Genomic DNA, 23,532 nt, shown 5'->3' with positions numbered 1-23,532 from the left:
AGCTCTGTTGAGTACAGCTCACTTGATTCTCTTGAGCTGGTTCCACTCCCTATTAGCATCTCTCTTTAGCAGGGATCCCAGAACTCTGGCATCTCTAACAAACTGGGTTCTCCAAGGTAATCCAGGCTTCAATTTTACAACTTCATGCAATGGCCTCTCTAGGCCTCCATTCAGGAACATCCCTGACACATGCCTGACCTTGGTGGCTTTCCTTAGGCATGGAGGCAAATTCCATTACCCATTTCTTCTATCCTTAATTCTAAAGCCAGAACCATGTGACTAAAGTTGCCAATTTTTGCTGCTTGCTGAGGCTGGAACATGGCCCCCTCATTCAGTTACATCTTCACCAACCTTCTCTTTCTGATTTTCACTGCCTAAGTTTGGCTTTCCTGAAACTGGATCTGTATATCAGGCTGTCCTCAAACTCAGTGATCCAAAACCTCTGCCTTCCCAGTGCTGGGATTAAAGGTGTGCACCACCACACCCAACTATAAAATTTTCTTTGATTCCTTTTCACAAGTTGGAAATCTAGCTAGGTGGAATCTTGCCCTAAGGTCAATACTCCCTTTATTCCATTTCTTAACCTGTTTATCTCCTTAAACATAGAACTCATTCCAGTCCACTTTCTGGTGCTCTTTTTCTCTAGAATTATGTTTCCTTGCTCAGCTTGCTCCTTTTCATTATATATCTTCATTAGAGGTAACACTAGTAACCACACAGCAGAGTCTACGCTAGGCTGTTTTGAGATTTCCTCTGCCCATGGAATTAGTCCAAAACTCTTCACTTCAGCCTCAGGCAGACTCTTTGGACAAGGGCAAAAGGCAGCCATTTTTTTTAACCAAAATATCACAAGACCAGTCTCTAGGCCACAGACTAACATTCTTCTCCTCTGAAACCTCTTGATCCCCACATCACACTCAGCACTGTCATCCATGCTCCTACTAGTTTGGCCCATTAAGTGGCACTTAAAGCATTCCACTGCTTTCCTAACCCAAACTCCCAAAGTCCATATTACTCCATAGGAAAACATGGTCCGGCCTATCACAGCAACACCCTAGTCCCTGGTACCAACTTCTGTCTTCGTTAGGGTTTCTATTGCTGTGACGAGACACCATAACTATGGCAACTCTTACAAAGGAAAACATTTCATTGAAGTGGTGGCTTACTGTTAAGAGATTCAGTCCACTATCATCACAGCAGGGAGCATGGCAGCCTGAAGGTAGATGTAGTACTGGAGAAGTAGCTAAGAGTCCTACATGTTGCAACAGGAAGTAGACTGTGACACTGGGCAGTATCCTGAGCACAGGAAACCTCAAAGCCCACCCCCACATTGACACACTTCCTCCAACAAGGCCACACCCACTCCAACAAAGCCACACCTCCTAACAGTACCACTTCCTATGATATTATGGGGGCCAGTTACATTCAAACCACCACATTTAGCATAGACACAAAAGTTGGCAAAAGTGCAGTTGGTTGAATGGATGGATGCAGAACTCATGCACACAGAGGGTCAATTGCATGCCTCGGGATTTCATTCTCTTCGCTCAGCAACAGTATTGCATTTGGGACTTCCAGGTCCCCTTGGTCATTGTTACTGGGTGTGATGGACCATGCCATAGAGATGTGATTTGCTTTTATGTTGATCTTGTCCCTTGTTACCATGCTGAACTTGCTTTTTAGTGTTACCATTCTTCATAGATTCTAGTTGCTTTTAAACTATCATGAATAATAATGTAGGTTTGGACATGGGCAAGACCACAGGGGAACGACAACCCAGAATTTTGGCTGGCATTTCATAAACCAGCCTGTCATTTTAGGGTTCTTTATGTAGAAGCCATGTTTATATTGTTAGTTGGAGTAACCTCCACTTCTGGAAGTGCCCTGGGGTCTAACATAAGGAAAGCAACTTTAAAAGTGAAGATGTTTTCAGTCTTCGTGATAGTGAAAACCTGGGGGAACAGTGAAGTCCATTAATGAGAGCCATAAAAAACATGTGTCACATGCTAGATACATTATTCTACATTAATTAAGAAAACTACAGGTGGGTTTTTTTGGATGAAAAATTCGAAGTCCATTAGGACCGTAACTGTCATGAAAACAGGCACTCAGCATTACCCCAGTGACAGTGAGGAAAAACAGTCACCAGTCTTGGGCTGGGAGCTTTCTCAGTAGCTTCTGTAATTCTGTGTTTCCAGTAATTACATATGTATAATTCAGAGCGAAGTCATGCTTGCCTATCTGTGACTGGATTGTGTTAGCACTAATGGTAAGAACGTCGGATCAAGAAGGCTTAGGAGGCATGAATCGAAGCTGTTTAAACTATGGTTGGGGTGTTGGGCTAGAGAGATGGCTCAGCAGTTAAGGACACATACTGCTCATGCAGAGGACCCATGTTCGGTTCCCAGCATCCACGTCGGACAGCACATAAGCACCACTCCAGCTCTAGGGGGATCCCATGCCTCTGGCCTCTGTGGGTACCTGTCCTCAAATGCAGAGCCCTCCCACCCAGACTTAAATATTTTCCAAAAAGGTGAAATAAATATATACTTAAATCTTTTCCAAAAGGTTAAATATATGTATACATATGAGCAGCACTAGTATTTGATGCTAGTGTGTGCATATGTATGTATGTAGGGTATGTATGTATGTATGTATATTTATTTGGGAGCAGTACTGGTGTTTGATGCAGGGCCTTGCACATTCTAGGCAAGCATTCTACAATGATCTATACCCTCAGTGCTCTCTTCATTTCTTATTTTAAGGCAGGTTTTCACTAAGTTGTCTAGGATGAGCTGGAAAAATATTCTGTATGTAGTCTTTCTCCTCAAGCCTCTGGTGTAGCAGGGATGACAGGCCTGCTCAACACAGCTCAGTTTACCTGAGATGATCTTGGCACACTACTGTGTAGGCCTGAACCACACAGCTCAGATTGTCTGAGATGATCTCAGTGCATCACTGTGTAGGCCTGAATCACACAGCTCAGCTTGTCTGAGATGATCTCAGTTTACCACTGTGTAGGCCTGAATCACACAGCTCAGCTTGTCTGAGATGATCTCGGCACACCACTGTGTAGGCCTGCACCACACAGCTCAGATTGTCTGAGATGATCTCAGTGCATCACTGTGTAGGCCTGCTCCACACAGCTCAGCTTGTCTGAGATGATCTCGGCACACCACTGAGTAGTTCCCTAGGGAGTAACTAGCAGAGGTTGGCTGAGGTTAACAAATGCCGTTCCTGTCTTTGAAGTTCTCTGGTATAGTCAATTATTGCTTCTTTTTTTATACAACCTCTTCATCTCTGAGCAGTTGTCAAATTATGTCCAGTAATAAACTCCTGGGAGCAATTGCTGAGTCCAAGAGAGCCTGTGCTGTAAGTGTTAATAGAGCGGCCAAATTGCATTATAGCAAAGTTACACAAGCAAGTGAGAAGCAGGACGCCGTCCCTCCTGCCAGCTCCTCTCCCCGTCCAAGGGAACAACCGCTCCCAGCCTTGGGTTCGAGCAACTTTTTTACAGGTCTGTTGTCCATGTGTGTGTCTGGATTTGACTCACTTCTTTCATTTGAAGTGGTTTTTTTTTTTAAGAAGATATTTTTGGAGTAGATTCGTAAGAAAAAGTGCTTATTAAATCAAATCATGAGAAACGTATGAGGCTTTGCAAGACCTTCCTACTCACGGCGAGGACTCGTTTCTGCTGTTTCCTCTTTGGCGGTGGCACCATGTTCTTTATGCAAGCACACGACTTAAAAAACATGTATTGATTCTCATACAGTACATCCCAACTGCAACTTGCCCTCCCTTTACTCCTCCTACCCACCCCCATATCTACCTCCCCTCCCCATCTCCTCCCAGAAAAGAGCAGGCCTCCCAGGGACATCAACCTAAGAAGGCACAAAAGGTACAGTAAGACCAGCCACAAACCCTGTCATCTAGGCTGGGTGACGCAACCCAGTAGGAGGAAAAGGATCCCCAAAGCAGGCAAGAGTCAGAGACACCTGGCACTCGCACTGCCGGGAGGCCCCTCAAAACACCAAGACAACAACCATAACATATAAGCGGAGTACCTAGTGCGGACCCATTCGGGCGCCACAATTTCCATTTCGGTCTCTGTGAGCCCCCAGGGGCCCTGCTTAGTTGATTCCCTGGGCCACAGCACACAACTCTTTATTGCCAGGTTTCTTTCTTCCCTTTACAGTTTCTATCCTACCGGTGAAGTCTCTGCTCCAAGCTGCAGACGTACTGTTACAGGTTTTCTTCTGCTCATTTTACACCCTCCAGAAAGAAGGGTTCATCTCCCTAGAGATTGGGGTGTTTGTTTGTATATGATGTATGTGGTAGCATTTATGTTTTCCAAATGGGCCATTAATTGTCACCCACTGTTTGTGGAGGGGTAGCAGTGGTCAGGCAGGAATGCTTTAGAATCTTCCTTGGGCTGCTTCAGGAGTAGGCAGTGAGTACTGAGTGGTAGGTGGTCTGGGGCAAGCTCATGGGCACAGGGGAGCATGGAGCGCTGACGGGGCCCTGTGGAAAGAGAAGGAAGGAGCAAGGCTTGAAGCTTCCCACCACTGATGGAAATCAGGCTACTGTGATGGAACAAGTGTATCTCAAGCAGGTTATCACCTTGCAGTGTCTGCCCCTGGATGGAGCCGGTAGGCTGTTGGTAATTCCAGTAGAGCGAAGGAAGCGTCTACCCATCGGGGCTTCGTGTTCATGTGTTAAACATCGTCCTGTGTAATCCCTAGGCTTCTGGCCTCTGAGTGGGAAGGAAGCTCACACACGGCCAGCTTCACTGGTCCAGAGTGGTGGTGCTCACAATTTAGTGCTTATCCAAGTCCAGCTGAGGCTTGAGTGGCCAGGCTACACCCGATCCTGTGCCGAATCAGAGCCCATCCCGCAGCTACCCCCTCAACCCTGGGTTCACTTCTGATTGTTCCCAGGTGAGGTTGATGCTGCCGCCCAGGGCCTACTCTGGCAGCCAAGGCAGGCAAGCATCATGTGGGCTCTCTTTGTCCCACATTATATGGCCTAGGGGCTGCAGGCCAGGTACGGGGTTGCACTTCCTGCCTGTCCTGGTGTCCTTCAGAGACCGTGTTCTTTCTTGTACGAGTCCTGATCTACAAGCAGCAGCTTGGTGATCAAAGCAGCTGAGTGCTGACTTTAGTCTCTCTGGGAGTGGGAGGGGCCTGAGCTCCCCCATCCTCCTCCTGGCGTAGTTCCTGGGAGGCTGTCTGCTTCCCCCCCAGGCTTTTTATCCATGCAGCAGTGCTTGGTGACCTGTCTCAGTGTTGGCCTGCTTCTAACGGTGGAGTTCATGTAGGTTGGGTTTGGAGGGCAGACGGCTGGCTGGTTCTGCATTCGGGTGCCTTTGGAGCCACTCACTCTAATACCGGGCCCATTCTCTTGCAGTGCCTGCCAGTAGCACGAGTCTCCCAACATCAGAGGGTGCCACCTCACTGGGTCCAAGCCACCCATCCCCTGATGGCACCTTGGACACCCCACCACCCCTTCTGTCTACTCCAGTCCCTCACCACGTGTCTCCAGAAGCAACAAGCTTGAGCACACAGGCACAACCGAGCCCAGGGCGGGTGGCCCGCTCGGCCAGCGACCCCACCTCCTGCACCTCCAGTGAAGCAGGTATGGCTCCCTTGTATTCTCAGGGTGGGCCCAACTTGTAGGGCAAGAAACCTCTGACAACTGCGGCCCAGCCTTGGATCCTGGGAAGCGTCATCCACACATTTGAGGGCCCTGAGCTGGGGTGGAGGGTGGTAGTCTTAGGCCCTTGCTGTATTGCGAGGGAGGCATCCCTTCTGGCAAGGGAGGAAGGATGCAAGAGTTTAGGGCAATGAGATTCCCTTTAGGTGACCTGCACCACTGCGCCTGCATGAGCATAACGCTGAACTGCATGCATGCTCTGAGGTCCAGGTCAGAGTGGGTGGCTGCAGGTAAAGACTGTGTGTAGGTGGTGTGCCCTCTGGCTGGAGTGTGTTCAGGGAGTGTCTTAGCTAGGGTTTCTATTGCTGTGAAGAGACACCATGACCACAGCAACACTTATAAAGGAAAAAAATTAATTGGAGCTGGCTTACAGTTTCAGAGGTTTGGTCCATTATCATCACGGTGGGAAGTATGGCAGTGGGCAGGCAGACCTGGTGCTGGAGAAGGAGCTGAGATTTCTACAGCTGGATCCACAGGCAGTAAGGAGACTGTACCACACTGGGCATAGTTTGAGCACATATGACCTCAAAGCCCACCCCCACAGTAACACACTTCCTCCAACAAGGCCACACCTACTCCAACAAGGCCACACTTCCTAATAGTGCCACTCCCTATGGGCCAAGCATTCAAACACATGAATCTATGGAGGTCATTCAGATTCAAGCCACAACAGGCAGCACTTAATGGTGCTCTTAGCTACCATTAGCTGTTCTTATTCCAAAGGGGTACCATCCAGTACTACAGGACCTCTGTGGCCAGCTGCCCAGGGAAGCATATGCCATATCAGCTTCCTTGGGAGTCTTGCTTGTGTGCCTGAGGCTAGAGAATGGACACTTGAACCTTGATGTTATAAGGGAATAATTTCTGCCAGTAAGGACTGGCTGGTGGTCTTTGACTCTGTAGCACTGTGGGAACTTTTATCTGATTGGATTTGAAAGACCTCTACAGAGGGCGTAGGGGTACCCACACCAGCCTCACTTCAGTGGCCTTGTGCGGCCAAACACCAAGCAGCCTAGAGTCTGGCCATGCCCAGGGAGAGCAGTGTTGGAAGGAACCAAAAGAGTGACAGAAGCCCTGGAGAGAGGCTGCTGTCCACACATGACACGGGGGAGGAAATTCACCGCCTTTCTGCCCCCTCTAGTCTTAAACCAGACTGTCTCTAGATGTTCCTACTCTGCTCCAACAAGTCATCAGACCCCAGAGGACAGAGGCCACGGAGCTGGAGGAGGCTGAGGAGAGCTCAGGAACCCCCCACAAGCCCTCCTCTTGGGCCCACCCCTCACTTTCCTCCTCATCTCAATCCTGAGAGGTTAACACCAACTTCACCCCAGGCTGACAGGAAACAAAGTGATCCAGGAAGCTGGGTCACACTGGGGTGCCTTCTCTGAAACAAAACTGGCAGCAGCTTTTGTTCCTTTTTTTTTTTTCTCCCCTAGAACTTCGGTTTCGTTTGGTTCACGGTTGTTTTCAAATTTCCTCTTTCACTTTAATTTTTAGTCTCGACATCGCGCCCTGCCATGGCTGCCTGTCAGCACCAGCTCTCATCTGCTGGCAACCCAGACACCTGGAAAACGGACCAAGGGACCAAGCCAGAGACCGTACAGACCGTCTCCAAAGAGCGGCCGCACTCCTTAGTGGAGAGCAAGGTCTACACAGACACCAGGGTTTTGGTGGCTAAGTTCTTGGAACACTCACACTGCACCCTCCCCTCGGAGGTGCGACATGTGGTGGGCACCATCCGCTCAGCGGTCCCCTCGGAGGAGCCCAGGGTGGAGGAGGCCATCTTTGGTGCTGGCGTCCTGGACCAGCTTTGAAGCAGCTACAGACCCGGATGTGAACACTGATGGGCCCAGTGCCTGCAAGATCCAGCCCTGCATGACACCACCATGCTTGATAGAGAGAGGCCTTTGGCCTGCTGGGCAGAGAACAAGCAGAAATACCCAGGCGAGGCTCTCTGGTGGCCCGGGCAGGGAACTGTTATTCGTTCCCCCATCAGTTGTCTTCCTGGGGACTGTTTGCCCCCTGTCCCACTAACTCAGAGATATTTCTCTCCTGCCCTTAGCAAGCTCTGGTTGCTTCAGGGGTCTAACACCTTGAACTGAAGAATGTGACAGGAATACCTATCCAGGGACAGGTGACACCTGTGGAACGTAAGGACATTGCATCTGTTCCAAGACAACCTTTAACACACCTGGGCCCAGCTTAGATCAGTGTTAAGTGAGTGGAGGGTGGTGGCGGCGGCGGCAGCGGAGCCCTTTGCCATGTGGCTGGTATCACTGCAATGAAACCTTTATACAATTCAGACCTAGTATTTCCTTTCAAAGGAAACAGGCAATGTTAGCACAGCCTGGGCCCACCCTTTGGCCCACCGGGCTATCATGCATATGAAACTACAATGGAAATTCTTCCTAGGCACCCTTAGAAAACAAGTAGGCGTCATGAAGGCTTGAAATGCCCGCCTCCTTGTGGCCTGGGCCTCCCCACTAGGCCTCTGTCTGTGGGCTGCTGAACCCACCTCCTTTCCTGGGCCCCTCCCCATGGCCTCCCATCCTTTTAACCACAGCAAAGAATTATTACTTGTGTCTTAACAATATGCTCCTCTCCCCATCCCCTGGAGGGCTTTCCCTTGGGTGTGACGTCACCCAGTTGGGCTGGGAAGGTCAGAGTCTGGGCTAAGAAGCCCTTAGTCTCTGTCATGTGTGCACCTTTGGCTAAGGCATGCCTTTCATGACCCAGAGTGGTCCCTCCTCGACTCAGGTGGCGGCAGGCACTCCTGTGTGGAAGGACCCAGATGGTCAGCCACTTATTTCTGGGAGAATGCCAGTGGCGAATGTGCAGAAGCAAAGCAAAACCTGCTTGGGCACAACCAGGGTGGCTTTGGGCAAAATGGCCCACCCCAGGCTTTCTTGGCTGTTCAGACGTCATTTTCTGGCCAGTTCAACAGCAGCCACTTCTCAGCAATGGGGCCGGAGCAGCCTGCCTGCAAGAACTTCCTGCAAAAAAATGGAAACGCCCATATCTGGTTCATCCAGAGCAGCAGCTACAAGCACGTGAGATCACTGTACCCCAACTAGCCTATGGGCCTCAGTATCAGTGGCACAGAAGCCCTGAGTCTATGGGAAGTGCCAGGGTGGACCAGAATGTGACCACTATCGTTCAGTGTCCAGCTGGCAGGCTTAAGCAGCTCTTTCCTCTATTCTGCCTGCCGTGGCCTGTGCTTCGGCCTCTACTCCCCTGTTCCAGCCCCCAAATTCCCTGTAGCCAATGTGCTGAGGACCTTCGTGTGTCTGGAAGCTGTGGGGCTTCAGCCCACATGGCTTCGGAAACACCCAGTGGTGGTCAGCTATCCATGCTCTGGTGACCTTACCGTTGCCATGGTTCTTGCCTTCCTGAGGTTAGGGAGCTGAAAAATATACATCAGGCATTTGACGGCAACCTTGCCTTTTCCACAGGAGAAGTAATAGAGATGAGTTTTTGAGCACTTTATTCAGACTATAAAAATCCTCTAATTTTTCTCAAGTGAGGACTTTGTCAAATCCCTTCCAGGTAGAATGGCCTCCCCTGAGCCTATTAGCTTGAAAAATCTCCATAGCCTAGCCTTGGGTGTGTGATGTTTTCATCGCCTCAGAGATGAAGCGAGGCAGCTGCAGGTGTCTTGTGATTGGAGGACCCATGCAGCAGTGTAAACACCTGTGGACTTCAGAACAAGCTGAAATCCAAGAGAGGCCAGGACCTGCCCCATCCCAACTGACCCAAGCTCTAGGGTATTTTCATAGTGTAGCCAGGGTGAACGGTTTCTGGACACAGTGTGGGACTCTGTGGCCTTCATGCTGCCTTTTCACAGCAGGCCCTCGTCTGTCACGTGGCACTCTTGCCTCAACCTGCACCTCCCCCAGCTGCAGGCTACCACCACCACCTGGAAGCCCTGAGTCCTAGAGAGTCTCAAGAAAGTGGTGTTCACAAACCATCCTGGCTAGGTTATGAGATGGCTTTATCTTAAGGATAAAGAAACCACAGGACTTCATGCTCCTGGGTGGGTGAGAACTCCTGGCTCCCAGAGCAAGGCTGTTAGATGACAGATCAATCTCCATTCACCTTCACAGGGCCCCAGGTGGCCCACATGAGCACTAGAAATGCCCAGGGTCCAGGTTTCCAGGAAGTCAGAGGTATTGGTTATAGCCACTAGATGGTGTTCTTGCAATTTGACTTGTCTCTTCTGGATCCCTTGGCTCTGCCTCAGTGGTGACCTAGTACTGGGAACCCAAGGCAATATGTGGGTTCCCTGAAGCCAAAACCACCATCCTCCACCATTGCTTGCACATCCTTCCACCTTGGAAGCTTTGCCCCCTGCTTTTTTTTTTTTTTTTTTTTTTTTCCTGATATCTGAACTGGGCCCACCAGTGATCATTTGGGAAGGGATGATCTCACTCCAGGCTGACCAGGTCTTGGGCCCCCAACCAAAAAAAAAAAAAAAAAAAAAAAAAAAAAAAAGGCCAGCATCTTCTAGGACATCCTTCTCATGTCTGCCTGGGGGCAGGAAGATGCTGATGTGAACCCACTGTGGGTACCAGCTCTACTTCGGGGAAGGCACGGGCAGGAGTCTCCATCACAAGGACAAAGGTCTCCTTCTCAGGGAGGCCACGATCAAATGAAATGCTTCTGTCAACCCTGGAATGGAAAGCTCACTTCGGATACTCTCTCCCACTTCTGCTCTAGCAGCTCACAGATGCTGCTGAAGCAGAATTTATAGGAAATTGTTTTCAGGCCACCAGAGAGTTGTTTGTACAACTTGAAAGGTTGTATTTATTTAATGTACCTCAAGGTGTTTTAATAATGATCAGTGTTTTAATAAAAAGTATTTCTGGTCGCTGAGGTCTCACTGGGACAAAGAGGGTCCTGGAGGGACAGGATTTGGGGGAGCAAGAGGCCACCATGGCTGCCCACCAAAAACTCAGTGCCGGGGACTGAGGTGAAAAGGCAGTCCCCTATACCTACAGTCCAAACCGCAGCTGCCCCTCTGTGGACCTGACATTCAAGGGTACCTGAATTCCAAAGTCTCCCATTTAAGGTCCTGAGCTATGTGTACTGGGGCTGGGAGATGGCTCCCTGGGCAATCGTGAGGACCTGAATTTGGATTCTAAGAAGAAAGGGAGGTGCACACTGTAGTTCCAGTGCTGGGATGTGCAGACAGGCAGGTCCAGGAGCTCGCCCGCTGTTCAGCCAAGCTGAATTAGCAATCTCCAGGCTCTGGAAAAGACTGTCTCAAAAGATAAGGTGTGACAGTGGGCGACACTCCACATGTGCACAGACAGTCACGTGCCTGCACACAGGTGAAAACACATGCACACACCACACCCGCCATGCCCTCATACCATCTCTAACTGCATCTTCTCTCTGGAGCTGGGCACATGCTTGTCCAGGACGCATGGGGACATTCCACTGGGAGGGCAGCAGGCACCAGCTCCTCTGCTAGCTTTCACCCCGGGGACTGTTCTTTTCATTCTGCGAGAATGCGAGCCATCTAGATAGCAGTCTGTGAATCTCGGCACAGGGACACATTGTCCTCAGTTCTTCCGTCTTTGGGGAGTGAGGAGACAGACCCAGAGACCTTTGTGCTGCGTTTCTGACGATATTTCCCACTGCAGTGTTTGGAGCCAGAGTGCAGGGGGAAAGGCTGGTCCTCACCTGCCTCTGACCGCCAGAAGTGAAGGGAGCAAGCACATGGCTCAGGCCCCTCAGGTGGTTCCCACGGAACCATGAGCAAGAACAGCACCTGACCAACGGCTCACAAGAGTGGGGCCTGCTCTGCTATGGCAGGTCAGACGGGAGAATCTGGCTCGCCAAGGTCTCCCCCCCAACCTCCTGAGGAAAAACCTCAAGTTCATCCCATTCCCCACTCACATCAGGCAGCAGCAGGCCTGTGGCCACTGAACAAGGTACAGAAGAGCACAGGTGTTAATGTTCTACAGGCGTGGATCACACAGGTTGGGAGAAACATCAGAGTGTGGGCCAACTTCCTTCCACACTCCCCACACGCACTTCTGAGGTAACAGGTCTGCAGCAGCCCGTCTCCACCGCTCCTTTACTTGGTCCGCAACAGTGCACAGCCATGTCTCGTCCATGCAGCAGGTGACCGGGGACCCTGGAACTGACCTGGTGCCCTGACACCATCAGGGACTCCTGGTGATGATGTTCGCCCCTGCCCTCCACTTCCCGTGTGAGAGCTGCTGAGCATTCCAGACCAGAGCGGGGTGACGCTACCACAAGGCCGGCTCACAGAGCCACTGTCCGAACTGTGGAGATGAGAGGCCCCCGGGGGCCTGCTCAGCTGACAAACGAGGTACACGAAAGTGCTTTTCTGTCATGACTTCAGGTTTATTAGCGATATGCAGGAAGTCTTCCTAGGGTCAGCTGCATGCAACACACAGGTTACTCCTCGAGTACAGTAATCCTAAAGCTTTAGTTACTGTGTAATAAGGCTTCTTAAGTCACAGTGTATTCTTCAAGGCCTGAGCCAAAAAAAAAAAAGAGAGACTGCCAGACAAAATGATGTCAGTTAACATTGATCGCTAATGCGCCCAGCCGGCCATGGGGCTCCTTGCTCCACACACACTAACACTGCTCTGCGCGTGATGGCCAAGCACCTCACTTGACAAGTAATTTGCACTCTCACTGGTCCCTTCGGGAAGGGTAGAGGCGGGGTTTTCTGGTGTGGGCTTGCTTTGTTGGGGACAGTGTGTGTGTGTGTGTGTGTGTGTGTGTGTGTGTGTGTGTGTGTAGATTTTTTTTTTTTTAAACAGGGACGTCTCCCATGCTTCTGCCTTTGTTCCTGGCAGGATGTTGCCCCCTGAAAGAGGGAGCCCTGTGGTGGAGAAGTCAAAAGTGAGGATGCCCAGGGAAATTCACAGGGTCTCGGGGGACTCAGGACAGGCGAGGACAGGAGAAGCGGCTGTGGTCACAGGTCGTTGGAAAACCCAAACGTCTGAAGGATGGCTTGCCAAGGTCAAAGTCCAAACAGTCATATTTGCTAAATAAATATGGAGTTGTGACATCGTGACCATCGTTTTTTTATTTAACTCGGGAGTATCCCCTCGCTGCGTAAATACTTACAATCAATCACAGGTTCCCACACTCGGCACAAGTCTCATCCTGGGAGCCAGGCTGTCCCTGCTCCTCTGCAGGTGGAGGCCAGGAAGCAAGCCTTTTTTAGGACTCCGCTGGGCCCCAGGAGTCCCAGCCCAAGGGCAGAGATGGCTGTAGCTGTATCACAGAGGGCTCCCTTCACAGCCCCGCGGGGCAGGCACCACATTCACATTCCATAGCCTCAGGGAGGAAAAACACAGCACACCACACAGAACTACCTGTGAGCACCCTTCATCAGCCGCAATGAGAATGTGGCAGAGGATTGGTGAGTTTTACAGAGGACTGTCCTTAGACTCACGCTTGGTAAGGACATACCTTTTTTTTTTTTTCTTTTTCTTTTTGTGGCAAAACCCAAAACAAAACTAAAAAAAACAAAACAAGAAAACTAGGTGACGAGGACACACCCTTCAGGGGAGCCAGAGTTCTTGGTTGGGCTGTGGGGTCAGGGGTCAGGGCTTTGTCCCGGCTTCTGGCTCCTCTGGGCCCAGGTGGGTCTGCCTGGTGTCCCTGCTCCGTGGCGAGGCTGGGTGTACCTAGATGTACAGAGGGGTCTCCTGGCCTGTAAGGAGTCTGAACATGGCTGCAGGCATGGTCTTCATGTGAATCTGTAAACAGAGAGGGAAGGCTGAGCTGCCCGCCACTTCTCAAGTGAAAAGGAACAGCAGAGGCCCAGTCCCGGAGAGGCTCCCAGAGGGACTGGACTGAGGTAGGTGGGACCCTTTCCTCTCCAGGGTGTCCTCCACTGGGCAGCACTCTTCCTCTCAAGTGGACACCAGAAGGATGAAACATTAGGCATCCGAGGGCGACTACAGTCTGCCCACTGGAGGCAGGCACCCCACCCCAGGGCCGCAAGGAGCATGCTGTGCGTCTGTGACTGACACTGGATGACATGAGTTCTGGGGCTAGGAAAAGGCCAAAAGGGAGGGCAAGCTGACCCACGACTCCATCCTGTGAGGATCAGGTAACAAATGGCTCTTAGCAGCCCACTTGCCCTGGCTGGATCTCCATAGGCTAACCAGGGGTTTGCTTCCGGGGCAGTGGGATGGAGGAAGACACTGCGCCCCTGAAAGCAGAGAGCAGGCGAGCTTCATTTTCTCATTTTCCTCTCAATAGAGCCACACTCCCGGGCTTGGGTTGTACTGTGCTCAGGCAGAGCCTGCCAGGGTCTCAGCTGCCCCCAGTCCGTTCTGCCCCAGGCAAGCAAGCCCTGGCTCTACTCTGCCCAGCTCATGCAGGTAAATATCTGCAGATGGTTGCTGCGTTCATGTTTCAGCTCCTCCGCAGCCCAGGACAGCCTTTTCCTACCCCACCCACAATCAATGTGGGCTCCTCCACTTGTGACTCCACATGTGCTTGGGGTTGGTGGAGAACAGGGCAGACGTTTTAATCTCCCAGCTGGGAGGGCACAGCCCCGACCCACAGGCTGGAGAGTGCCTCCCATCCCCCACCCGCTTTGCTGCCTTCTTGGATATCCATTATTCTCAAGCCTGAGGAAGTAGAATCATTTCTTGGGGTCCCGGGCCCACTTCCCCACAGGATTGATTTCCTTAGGTGTGAGGCTGAGCGCTCCCATGAGGGCCGTCCTCTCTGAATGTCTACTTAGGAAAATTAGATTTTCTCTTCTTGGAAGCCATTAGTAAGAAGCAGCCAATGGCCCCTTCCTGTCTTCTCCTTGAGAGCCAGCCATCATCACTGCCCAGGGAATGTGCCTCTTCCCTGGCCGGGGTATTTCACAAGACACTGACTTTGCCAATGTGGCTCCAAGAGAGGTGATCTGAGGGACATTAACCAGGAGGCCCTGAGGAAGTAGCAACTCACACCCTTCCCTGCCCACGGGAAACGGGAGCCCTGACCATCTTACCTGCATGGTCACCAGGTGGCCACCAGAGGGAGTGTGGCAGACGGCCTGAAGCTGCAGGGACCTTAGAACCCAGCCAAACATCAGCTGGCACCCATCTCTCCCCACACTTCTCCTGCTCTGTGCTCACCCTCTGTGCTGGCACCCACACTTTCCCAGAGACCTTGGTCCCACTCACGGTGACAGTGCTCACGCACTCACGCCCACTCCTCCATCCTCATGCATATTTGGACTCACATGCACCCATTCTCATAGTCAGATGTACACATCGTAAGCACATGCTTACCCCGAAAATTCACAAATGCATTCACACACACACACACACACACACACACACACACACACACACACCCTGCATTCATGCACACCCATTCTCCTACATCTATGCACACATCACAAACACAGCCTCACCCACAAATTCACATGCATCCACACCCACACTAACACCCACACTCATACAAACCTGTTCTCATACTTCATCTGTCATCTACCTCTACATGCACAGGTCACAAACACACGCAGTTTTCCCACAAACTCACAGATTCAATCACTCATTACATAAATACTAACACAAACACCTCACTTTGAACACACCTATTCTGATGTTCATCCATGAACACATCAAAACACACTTTCACACCACAAACTCACATGCATTTGTACCGATACCCGTATACTCACTAGCACCCACACTCATACCTACTCTCACAGACATAGTCATATCCATCCATACAAAACACTCTTACCCAAACCTTACAAACACTAACATCCATACACCCATACCCTCACCTCAACTCCTCCCCACTACACATGCTCGTGACTCCACACACACACACACACACACACACACACACACACACACACACACACACACCTTCATATCACAAGCCTCACCCACACTGGGTAAGTCTCCTTTCTGTGCACTGTGGCATCACCCAATCGAGCCTGCTCCACACCATGCACTGCGTGCGATGCTCACCTATGAACTCCTTGAGAGCAGCTGTACCCCTCCACTGGGACCCTCTTGGCCATTCTCTTGCTACCATGGAGATGACCCAAGAAGAGCTGAACTAGGGGACGGTTACAAACTAGTAAAACAGGAGAGGAAAAGCAGCCTGACCCGGGCACAGACAGGCAGCAATGGCCCAGGAGCTATGAGGTGACCAGAGCCGCTTGGCCTAAGGGGCTAGGTTTGCAGGATTCTGTTCAGAAATGGTGCTGGGAACTGTGCCTGGTGACTCCGCCCAGTGACCTCTGCCCCGAGGTACCAGAGTTGGAGAGCACTACCTCGCATTGCTCATCCTATTCATGGACACTGTGAGGTGGGGACACAGCCTGCTTCTCAGCTGACATCCAGTGGCCCCTGGAGGGAAGTTGGGTCACAGACGTTAAAGCGGGGCATGAGCCAGCCTGTGGAGGTGAGACAGGATCAGGCTGCCTGAAAAGGGCCCCTTCTCAGAGGGACCACTGGCTTTTTCCAAGCACATCATATGGACCACAGGGTTGGGTGTTAGGCAGAGAACACAGGAGCCCAGACATGCTGGACTCCATCATGAACATGATTTGGGGTGCAGGTCAGCCATCTTACCTCTCCCACGGAGTTAGACAGAGCCTGGACTATCTTCTCGTGGGCTGTGGCTACCACACTCTGTCCGTTGATCTCGATGATACGGTGGCCGACGCGGACACCACCTCGCTCTGCAATGCCCCCTCTCATGAGGCTGCAGATCTATGGGGACAGGTGAAGTCAGCACACACATTCCCGCCACACCCTGAAGATGTTCCACCATGCCCCAAAGATGCGGGAAGAGGAACTACTCCTGCAGAGAGGAACCCGACATTTCACTCTCTGACTCATGAGCAAGGACATCTGTGAGTTAGGGTGCGGTTTGCAAAAGAAGAGCCAGCACGACTGTGTGGGTGTCAGACTGCCTTCCTCCTGCTGCTGTCTACAGCAGAGCATCTCTCCGTCAGCCACACCCTGGTGTTCTTTCTGAGGAAGACAGTCAGTCCCTCCCTTTCCCACCTCTCAGAGTGAAGTGATAAACTCCAGGAACAAATGGGGTTTGGGAAAGGGGCATTGTATCCACTCACTCACAAAACCTATTAAAAACCAAGGCGTGAGAAAAATGGCATCCAGAGAAGCCATGGAGAGGAGAGGAAGATGTCACCCACAGGGAAGGGAGGCACCTACCTCCCTCCAGCTGTGTCCTAGGAAGCATGGCGTTAATTAGCCAGGCAAAAGGGGGCAGCCTGGAGGAGGAGCCACCGGAGGGCAGCTGCACTCAGACCTAGGGGTCTCTCTCAATCACCCCATCACCCCACCTCAGACACCTGGCCTGCACGAGTGAGCAGGAGCACCTACTATGCACCCAGCCATGCTGGGGCAGTGCCCACACCTCCTGTCGTGGCTATTCTTGGGTGCCAACTTGACTATGTCTGGAATGAACTAAAACCTAAGTGGCTGGGTACACCCGCAAGGGATTTTTCTTGACTGGATCACTTGAAGTGGCAAGACCCACCCTATATCTGGATCTTTTGAGGTGGGAAGACCCACCTTAAACCTGAGGCATGCCTTCTGCTGGCAGCCTATATAAGGACATGGAGGAAGAAAGCTTGCTCTTTGCCTGCTTGCCCTGGCTCTCCCTGGCAAGTCCATTCCTTCACTAGCATTGGAGCCTACTTCTTCATGATTCCGGGATTCTGGCATAGACTGAAGACTGAGATATCAGCCTCATGGACTGAACCCCTACTGGATTCTTAGACTTTCCATTGAGAGGCAGCCATTGTTGGAATAGTCAGACCATAGCCTGTAAACCACTCTAATGCATGCATACATATTAGTACTTACTAGATTACAACACACACACACACACACACACATACACACACACACATGTGTGTATATATATATATATATACAGAACTGATTGTATATAGGATCATATATATGAACACAGATAATCAGTTCTATTTCTCTAGAGACCCCATTTCCCCGGTGTTGTTCCAGCATGGCCAGCCAGGGTCACACCTCACTGGCTGGGTGTGAAGTCAGGAAGACTGGTCCAGATGCAGCAATATCAGCCTGGCAAGTTAGGGAGCCCAGGCAGTCTGGCTCCAGTACCCTAGGGCCCAAGTGTCATTTGAAAGCTTCAGTGGACAGTCCTTCCTTGGCCTGAGAACACTCACAAGTCCAGCTAATGTCTCATGGTTTTATGGCACTTTACGGGTCCTCAGACTACATGCCTCGGGGTCAAGTATCCTAAAAGATCAAAGGTCAGTTGCCTGTAGGAGACATGGGTGTGGGTGGTGGTGGTAGGGAAGCAGGAGAGTGTGGCTGTGCTCTTCATTTACTGGAAGTCTTGTCTTATTAGGGACTGTCCTTGGGACCCCGAGCTGAGCCCCCAGTCCCACTCAGAAATGTCCGATAATGGCTCACCTCGCATCAGAGCACTAGGTGTGGGGCCTCCTCTTCCAACCCCTTCTTGGCCACCTCCATAGCCCCCCCCTCCCTCTCATTGCCCACATGACCACTGCCTCTGACACAAGCTGGCTCTGGCAGCCCCATGCCTCAGATGGCCATCTCTTTTGTGGGTTTTGCTTGTTTCCAAACACCACGGGTCCTCCCATAGCAGGGCGAGTGGGGAGTCGGGTGTTGACACCCACAGTGTGACCCTTTCAGCACTCAGGAGCCTTCCCTTCCTGACTGGGATATGAAAGAATGACGTCTCGGCCCAGGGACACTGCCCGGGTCGGGCTACCAGGACTGAGAGCCCAATTGCCATGCCCAGGCACTCCAGCAGAGGTGTCAAAGCAGGAGAGGCAGCCTGGGCCTCAGGTCACCACTGCCCGGGGAGCCGGGGCCAGCTCCGCCCCACAGGGCTCGCCTTGCCAGACTGCCTACCTGCTGTAGGCAAGCATGGTGCTTTGATTTGAGTCTTTCCCCAAAGTGAGTCAGGATATCGTGTGATGAACGCAACTGGTTACTTGAATACCCTGAGCAAGGTGATTCAGGGTGGCCTGAAGACAGGGCGCACTTCACACCTCTGAAGATGCTATTTTGATTACACTCCTTGTGGCCTCTGACTTTTGGAAATTAGAGAAAGAGGACAAAGAGGGCAAAGAGGGGCAAGAGTGAGGCTTGTGTCTTAGTAAGGTGTCTGTGGGGAGGGGGACTCAGGCTGTGGAGTACAAGACACTGGGAATATGGGGGCAGCAAAGGGGTGTAAGAGGCATTGGGGGAGCTGTCAGGTACTTAGTGCTGTTGGTCTTCCAAAATGAGGCTCCCACTGCATGCTCTAACTGCGCAGGATGCACTTTAGGGAGTCTCCAAGCTGGAGACTTCTTGAGTCCTTGGGAGAGAGTGTGGGAAGAAAAAGGAGGATCCATGTGGAAACAGCCTTAATTGGGTCATCTGGGGCCTGTCTGCAAACTAATGTGTTGTGCCTGGGGTGCGATGAGGCTGAAAATGGAGAAAGTACTTATGCAAACCCAGCTCTGAGGTGGGCAAGCTTCTCCAGGAGGCTCAGGGGAAACTCAGTCATAGCAGAAAGGGGGAGAGCGAGGCTGCTGAGCAGGAGAGACTGGCTGCAGGCCACTGGTGGGGGCGGAAGCAAGTACCTGGGACCTTACAGGCTATTGAAATCCCAAGTCCTAGATACAAACACATCAGTCCTCCCGCACCAGTCCCAGGTGTCCCCACATCTATACATGCTCTCCACAGACACCCCAAGACCCTCTCACAGCCTAAGCAGGGCCTTTATGAAGTGTGGCTCCTTTCTTAGCCAGGAAAACTGAGATCAGAGGGACAATGGGGATTCAGTGGCAGGCAGGGCTTGGGTGTCTCATGGACAACCCAGGGCTTCACAGACTCGCTTATCTGGGTCCTCATCATCACCACTAATTCAGATCCTGAGCAAGGTCTGACCCCACTTCAAAACTCCCTCCTGCATGTCCCCATGACCTTTGGAGACTAACAATTTTGTATTTAAAATTATGCATTTGTTCCATCGACTTCAAACCCCTCAGAGCCAGACTTCTGAGCTCTGCACCCCCAGACTTCTACCACCCACCTCACAGCCCTCAACAGGCTGTCCTCCATCCTATAGGTCTCTGTGAGGAGGATGTTGCAGATCTGTTGGTAATCTCCAGCACCCCCCCCACACACACACACCTTGCCCTCTGCTCTGGCCTCTGAGGAAGGGTCTCATAACCCACCCGGCTCACCCACAGGGGCTCCCTTCTCTCTTCACTAATCTTAATTCAGCCCCCACAGGCTCAAGTCCTCTCCAGTCAGCCTTGCTGACCCACTGTGTGATCTAAACAGAAAGGGACCCGGACTCCAGGCCTGTGACATTACCCAGGCTCTGTGACCCTACAGGACACAGTGAAGACAATTTGTCTCATTGATAGTTGTCTTTCTAGAACGCTGTCCTAGTGGTTTCTCTTCAGGGCCGTTGGAGATCCCCTCATCCCCTCCTCTTCCTTACAAACGCTCTCCTCCTCGCCCTGTGGCACTCTGAGCTGGTTTAAGCAACCAGGGAAGTGGCCCCTTCTGTATTTATTTAGTGGTAGTAGCTCTGCCCTTCAGGACCTTTGCAGGAGGTAAACCAAGGAGCCTGAGTTCACGCTGGCCAAACAAGTCAGTTAAGGTAAGAGAAGAACTTATGCTCAGGAAGCAGGTAGATGCTTGGCCCAGCGTCCCTTCCTCCAGGAAGACCTCCTGTCTTCTTAGTGCCTGCCATAAAGCCTGCCAGGGACAGGGGTTTCACATGTGTCTGTTGAATGGATTAGCAAATGAAGTGAATGAATGAAACCAAGAGAGATGTGTTTGTTGAGCACAGTGTGATGCCACCAGCGGGCTGTGTGTGTCCAGGCTACAACAGCAGCAAGGCTTGCCATGCCTCCTTACAAGTCAGTGCTTGATGAAAATAATCCTCAAGGGAACACTGGCCTGGGTTTGAGGGATCCCAGGACCACACACTGGCTCTCCCTGTCTGCCTTGGCCAGCATGCTCCATCCAGATCTGTCTGGGCTGGATGCTCTCCTAGAGCTGGTCTGCTCAGCTCTCTCTAGACAGAACGGCACCCCGGCTTTCTGTGCCCAGTCCCTACACGTGGAATGCGTAGCCCAGGCAAGGAGTGTGGGGACAGACTCACGATTCCATTCTGCACGCTGAAGCCCAGCTGGTACTTGAGGTCTGGACGCTTGATGAGGACCGTGGTGACTGGCGGACAGCTGACAATGTTGAGCTTTACCTGCGTTTGGTTCTTCAGGCCCTGCAGAGCATGGGGACAAGTCACTAGCTGGGTCCTGGCTTTGTCGGGGACACAGCAAGAGGCACGGAGGGACTGAATACCAGGGTCACGCTCAGGGGCCATGGGAAGGGCTGTCTCCGGGCTTTTACAAAAGAACGTGCTCTTCCGAAGGGCTGTGAAGCCATCGCTATCTAGCCAAACACCCTCCACGGATGGACTCTTAAGAGGAACGGGCCAGCTCACTGAGAACCTGAGCGGGTGCTGGAGGCTCAGGAGCTGCATCAGGACAGCCTAGCTAGGAGCCAAGAGGAGCCAGAGGGTCTAGAGAGGACAGGTCTGTCCCAGCATCCCAGGCTAGAGTGGCTTGGCCTTTCATGGCTACAATTTAAACGTACCCAGAGATGGACATCCATACAGGGCCCCCAGGACGTGTAGCCCCGCAAAAGCCAGGCTGGGCCTGTATGTATCTGTCCCGTTGGGTAGAGGCTTCTCTAGGTGGGCTCGCAAAGCCCCATTCATGTCACATTTTGGTCTTGGAAAAATCCCTCATGTTGAAAGGATAGAGGCTCATCCTAGTTCCATGATTATGAAGGGCAGGCAGGGGTGGTGGTGGTGGTGGGGACATGGCTCACAGCACCACTACAAAACCAGTACCCACCAGTTTGCATGTTGAACTGGGCCGTATGAAGACCTGACCCCCACCTACTTGGGCTCCCTCTGCCTCAGCATCAAAGCCCCAAGCTCACAGGTCAGGTGATCAGAAAGAACACCAACTTCAGAGTACCCTGTCCACTTAAGACAACCCACCTTCCAGGCTGCCATGACTGAGATAGCTTCCAGAAGTGCCTCCTGCAGGGCTAACCTGGGAATACCCCAGGCACAGCAGGCTGAGTCAACACCCTACTTACATAGGTCCTCAGCACCTTGTCTGGAGTGAGATAACACCTTCATTTTTCTGTGCTGGGGAAGCCTGGGTTTTTCCTCTGACTTCAGGTATGTGCTAATAATCATGGGGTCAGCTGACTGTCGTGGACCCATCACTGGGTCTCTCGGGGCTTCAGTGTCAAGTGGGGGTCTTGGGTCAAGTGGGGGTGGGGCTGAGGAGACTACCAGGATGGGATCCGAGAATACCTACCTTGATGATGCCCTGGCAGGTAGCAAGGGGCAGCCCCACCAGGCTGGTGCCATTGATGGACATGATCTGGTCCCCAATGCTCAGCTTCCCTGAACGAGCTGCAGGGCCACCATTCATCATATTCGCCAGGATCACGGTGGGCAGGATGGAGCCCCAGCCTGATTCCACCACCACCACACCCAAAATCTCACCCTTGTGCTTCTCTAGCTGCAGCTGCAAGAGAAGGGGCAGTGTGGGAGGGCACACTTGTAGCCAAGCCCAGGGAAAGACGAGACTAGCCTTGGTCCCATGGATCCTGTCCTGCCCTCAGGCAAAGGCCAGTTTCTCTCAGCCAGGAAAAGTCTGGGGCTAAGAGAACTACCTTTCCTCTGGACTCACCCTGCACCAGTTCCAACACTATCCAGGATGCAGGAGCATTCTGGGAATTGAGAAGAACAGAGTCCCTCTCTTGCCATACTCAGCAGGGATCCCAGGATGCAAGCATGGCTCCTGAGCCCTGAGGTTCTTCCACCCACCAAACCCTCTGAGGCTAGAGGAATGCCCTCTAGTGCCTATCCCAAGGCCTAGCCTTTACCTCCTTGAAAGTCCTGTTCTTTGTTTTAATGATGTCTCTCTCGGCAAACTATTTGCCACACATTCAAGAAGCCAGAATTGGGCATGCACTCTACAAGGATCCAAGATCGTTCATTCACTCACTCCTCCAACAAACACACACAATCCTCCCCTCACTAGTTCCCAAAGAGTAGACTCATTCATTCCCAAGCCCCCCAAGGAAGGCCTCTGAGATCTGCTAGGACCTCTGCCATCAGCCATTTTACAACTTCCCTGCCAACTCACCCAAGCTCCCTATTTTAAAGATGCCTGCTGCGAGCTTTTCAGAAATATCTCCTAGTGCTAGGCTGAGTGGTATCATTAAAAGGCACATTTTCAGGGCCATTAAGACTGAGTGGAATCTTTGTCTCTGCTGCGAGCATCTCATCTCACACCTACGTGCACAGCTCCAAGGCAGTAGCAAGACACATTCTGACACTCTGGTGAGTGTGAGGACCAAAGCCTTCATCCCATCCTTGTCTGGTGAGCTGAGCTGAGGAGGCATGGAGACAGCCCCACACCCAGACTGCCTGGCCCATCTCTGAAGGAGCTCAGCTCGGAGAGCCGGGTCTAGGAGAATGAGCTTTGGGGGCCCCAGCTGATATGGCTCACCTCCTTGCAGTTCTCCGAGTTGGAGAAGTGGATGAGGTCATCATTGTACATCTCCTGGGTATTTATGATGTCGCTGTATTCCTTCTGGCTCAGGTCTTCAGGGTTGATGCCATTGGCCCTCAGGAACTCCTGGTAGGCCACACTGAAGGCCTGCCCTATAGACTGGGCTATCAGCTGGGCCTGTGGGAGGGGAGCAGACCTGCTAGACCAAAGCATGGATACAC

At 51.8% G+C, this 23,532-nt stretch overlaps 2 protein-coding genes across 13 annotated transcripts in view; one reads left to right on the top strand and one right to left on the bottom strand.

Moving 5' to 3' along the window:
- Positions 1-12,769, top strand: part of Entrep2 (endosomal transmembrane epsin interactor 2) — a 421,062-nt gene extending 408,293 nt beyond the window's left edge. The window contains exons 9-11 of the mRNA XM_042277565.2: positions 5,407-5,634; positions 7,210-12,052; positions 12,549-12,769. Of these exons, the coding sequence (XP_042133499.2) occupies positions 5,407-5,634; positions 7,210-7,526 (545 nt within the window). The 3' untranslated portion in view covers positions 7,527-12,052; positions 12,549-12,769. The remainder of the gene's footprint in view (positions 1-5,406; positions 5,635-7,209; positions 12,053-12,548) is intronic.
- The window catches only part of Apba2 (amyloid beta precursor protein binding family A member 2), a 233,298-nt gene continuing 221,829 nt past the window's right edge, over positions 12,064-23,532 (bottom strand). For all 12 annotated transcript variants that reach the window (XM_015994740.3, XM_076544361.1, XM_076544313.1 and 9 more), the window contains 5 exons: positions 23,309-23,488; positions 22,106-22,318; positions 20,872-20,991; positions 16,302-16,442; positions 12,064-13,460 (listed from right to left, as the gene is read on the bottom strand). In XM_015994740.3, coding sequence (XP_015850226.2) covers positions 13,389-13,460; positions 16,302-16,442; positions 20,872-20,991; positions 22,106-22,318; positions 23,309-23,488 — 726 coding nt within the window. In that variant the 3' untranslated portion in view covers positions 12,064-13,388. The remainder of the gene's footprint in view (positions 13,461-16,301; positions 16,443-20,871; positions 20,992-22,105; positions 22,319-23,308; positions 23,489-23,532) is intronic.

The sequence above is a fragment of the Peromyscus maniculatus genome, chromosome 1 (genome assembly GCF_049852395.1).
Source record: "Peromyscus maniculatus bairdii isolate BWxNUB_F1_BW_parent chromosome 1, HU_Pman_BW_mat_3.1, whole genome shotgun sequence".
Taxonomy (NCBI): Eukaryota; Metazoa; Chordata; class Mammalia; order Rodentia; family Cricetidae; genus Peromyscus; species Peromyscus maniculatus.
This window is presented reverse-complemented; position numbering and strand designations above follow the sequence as displayed.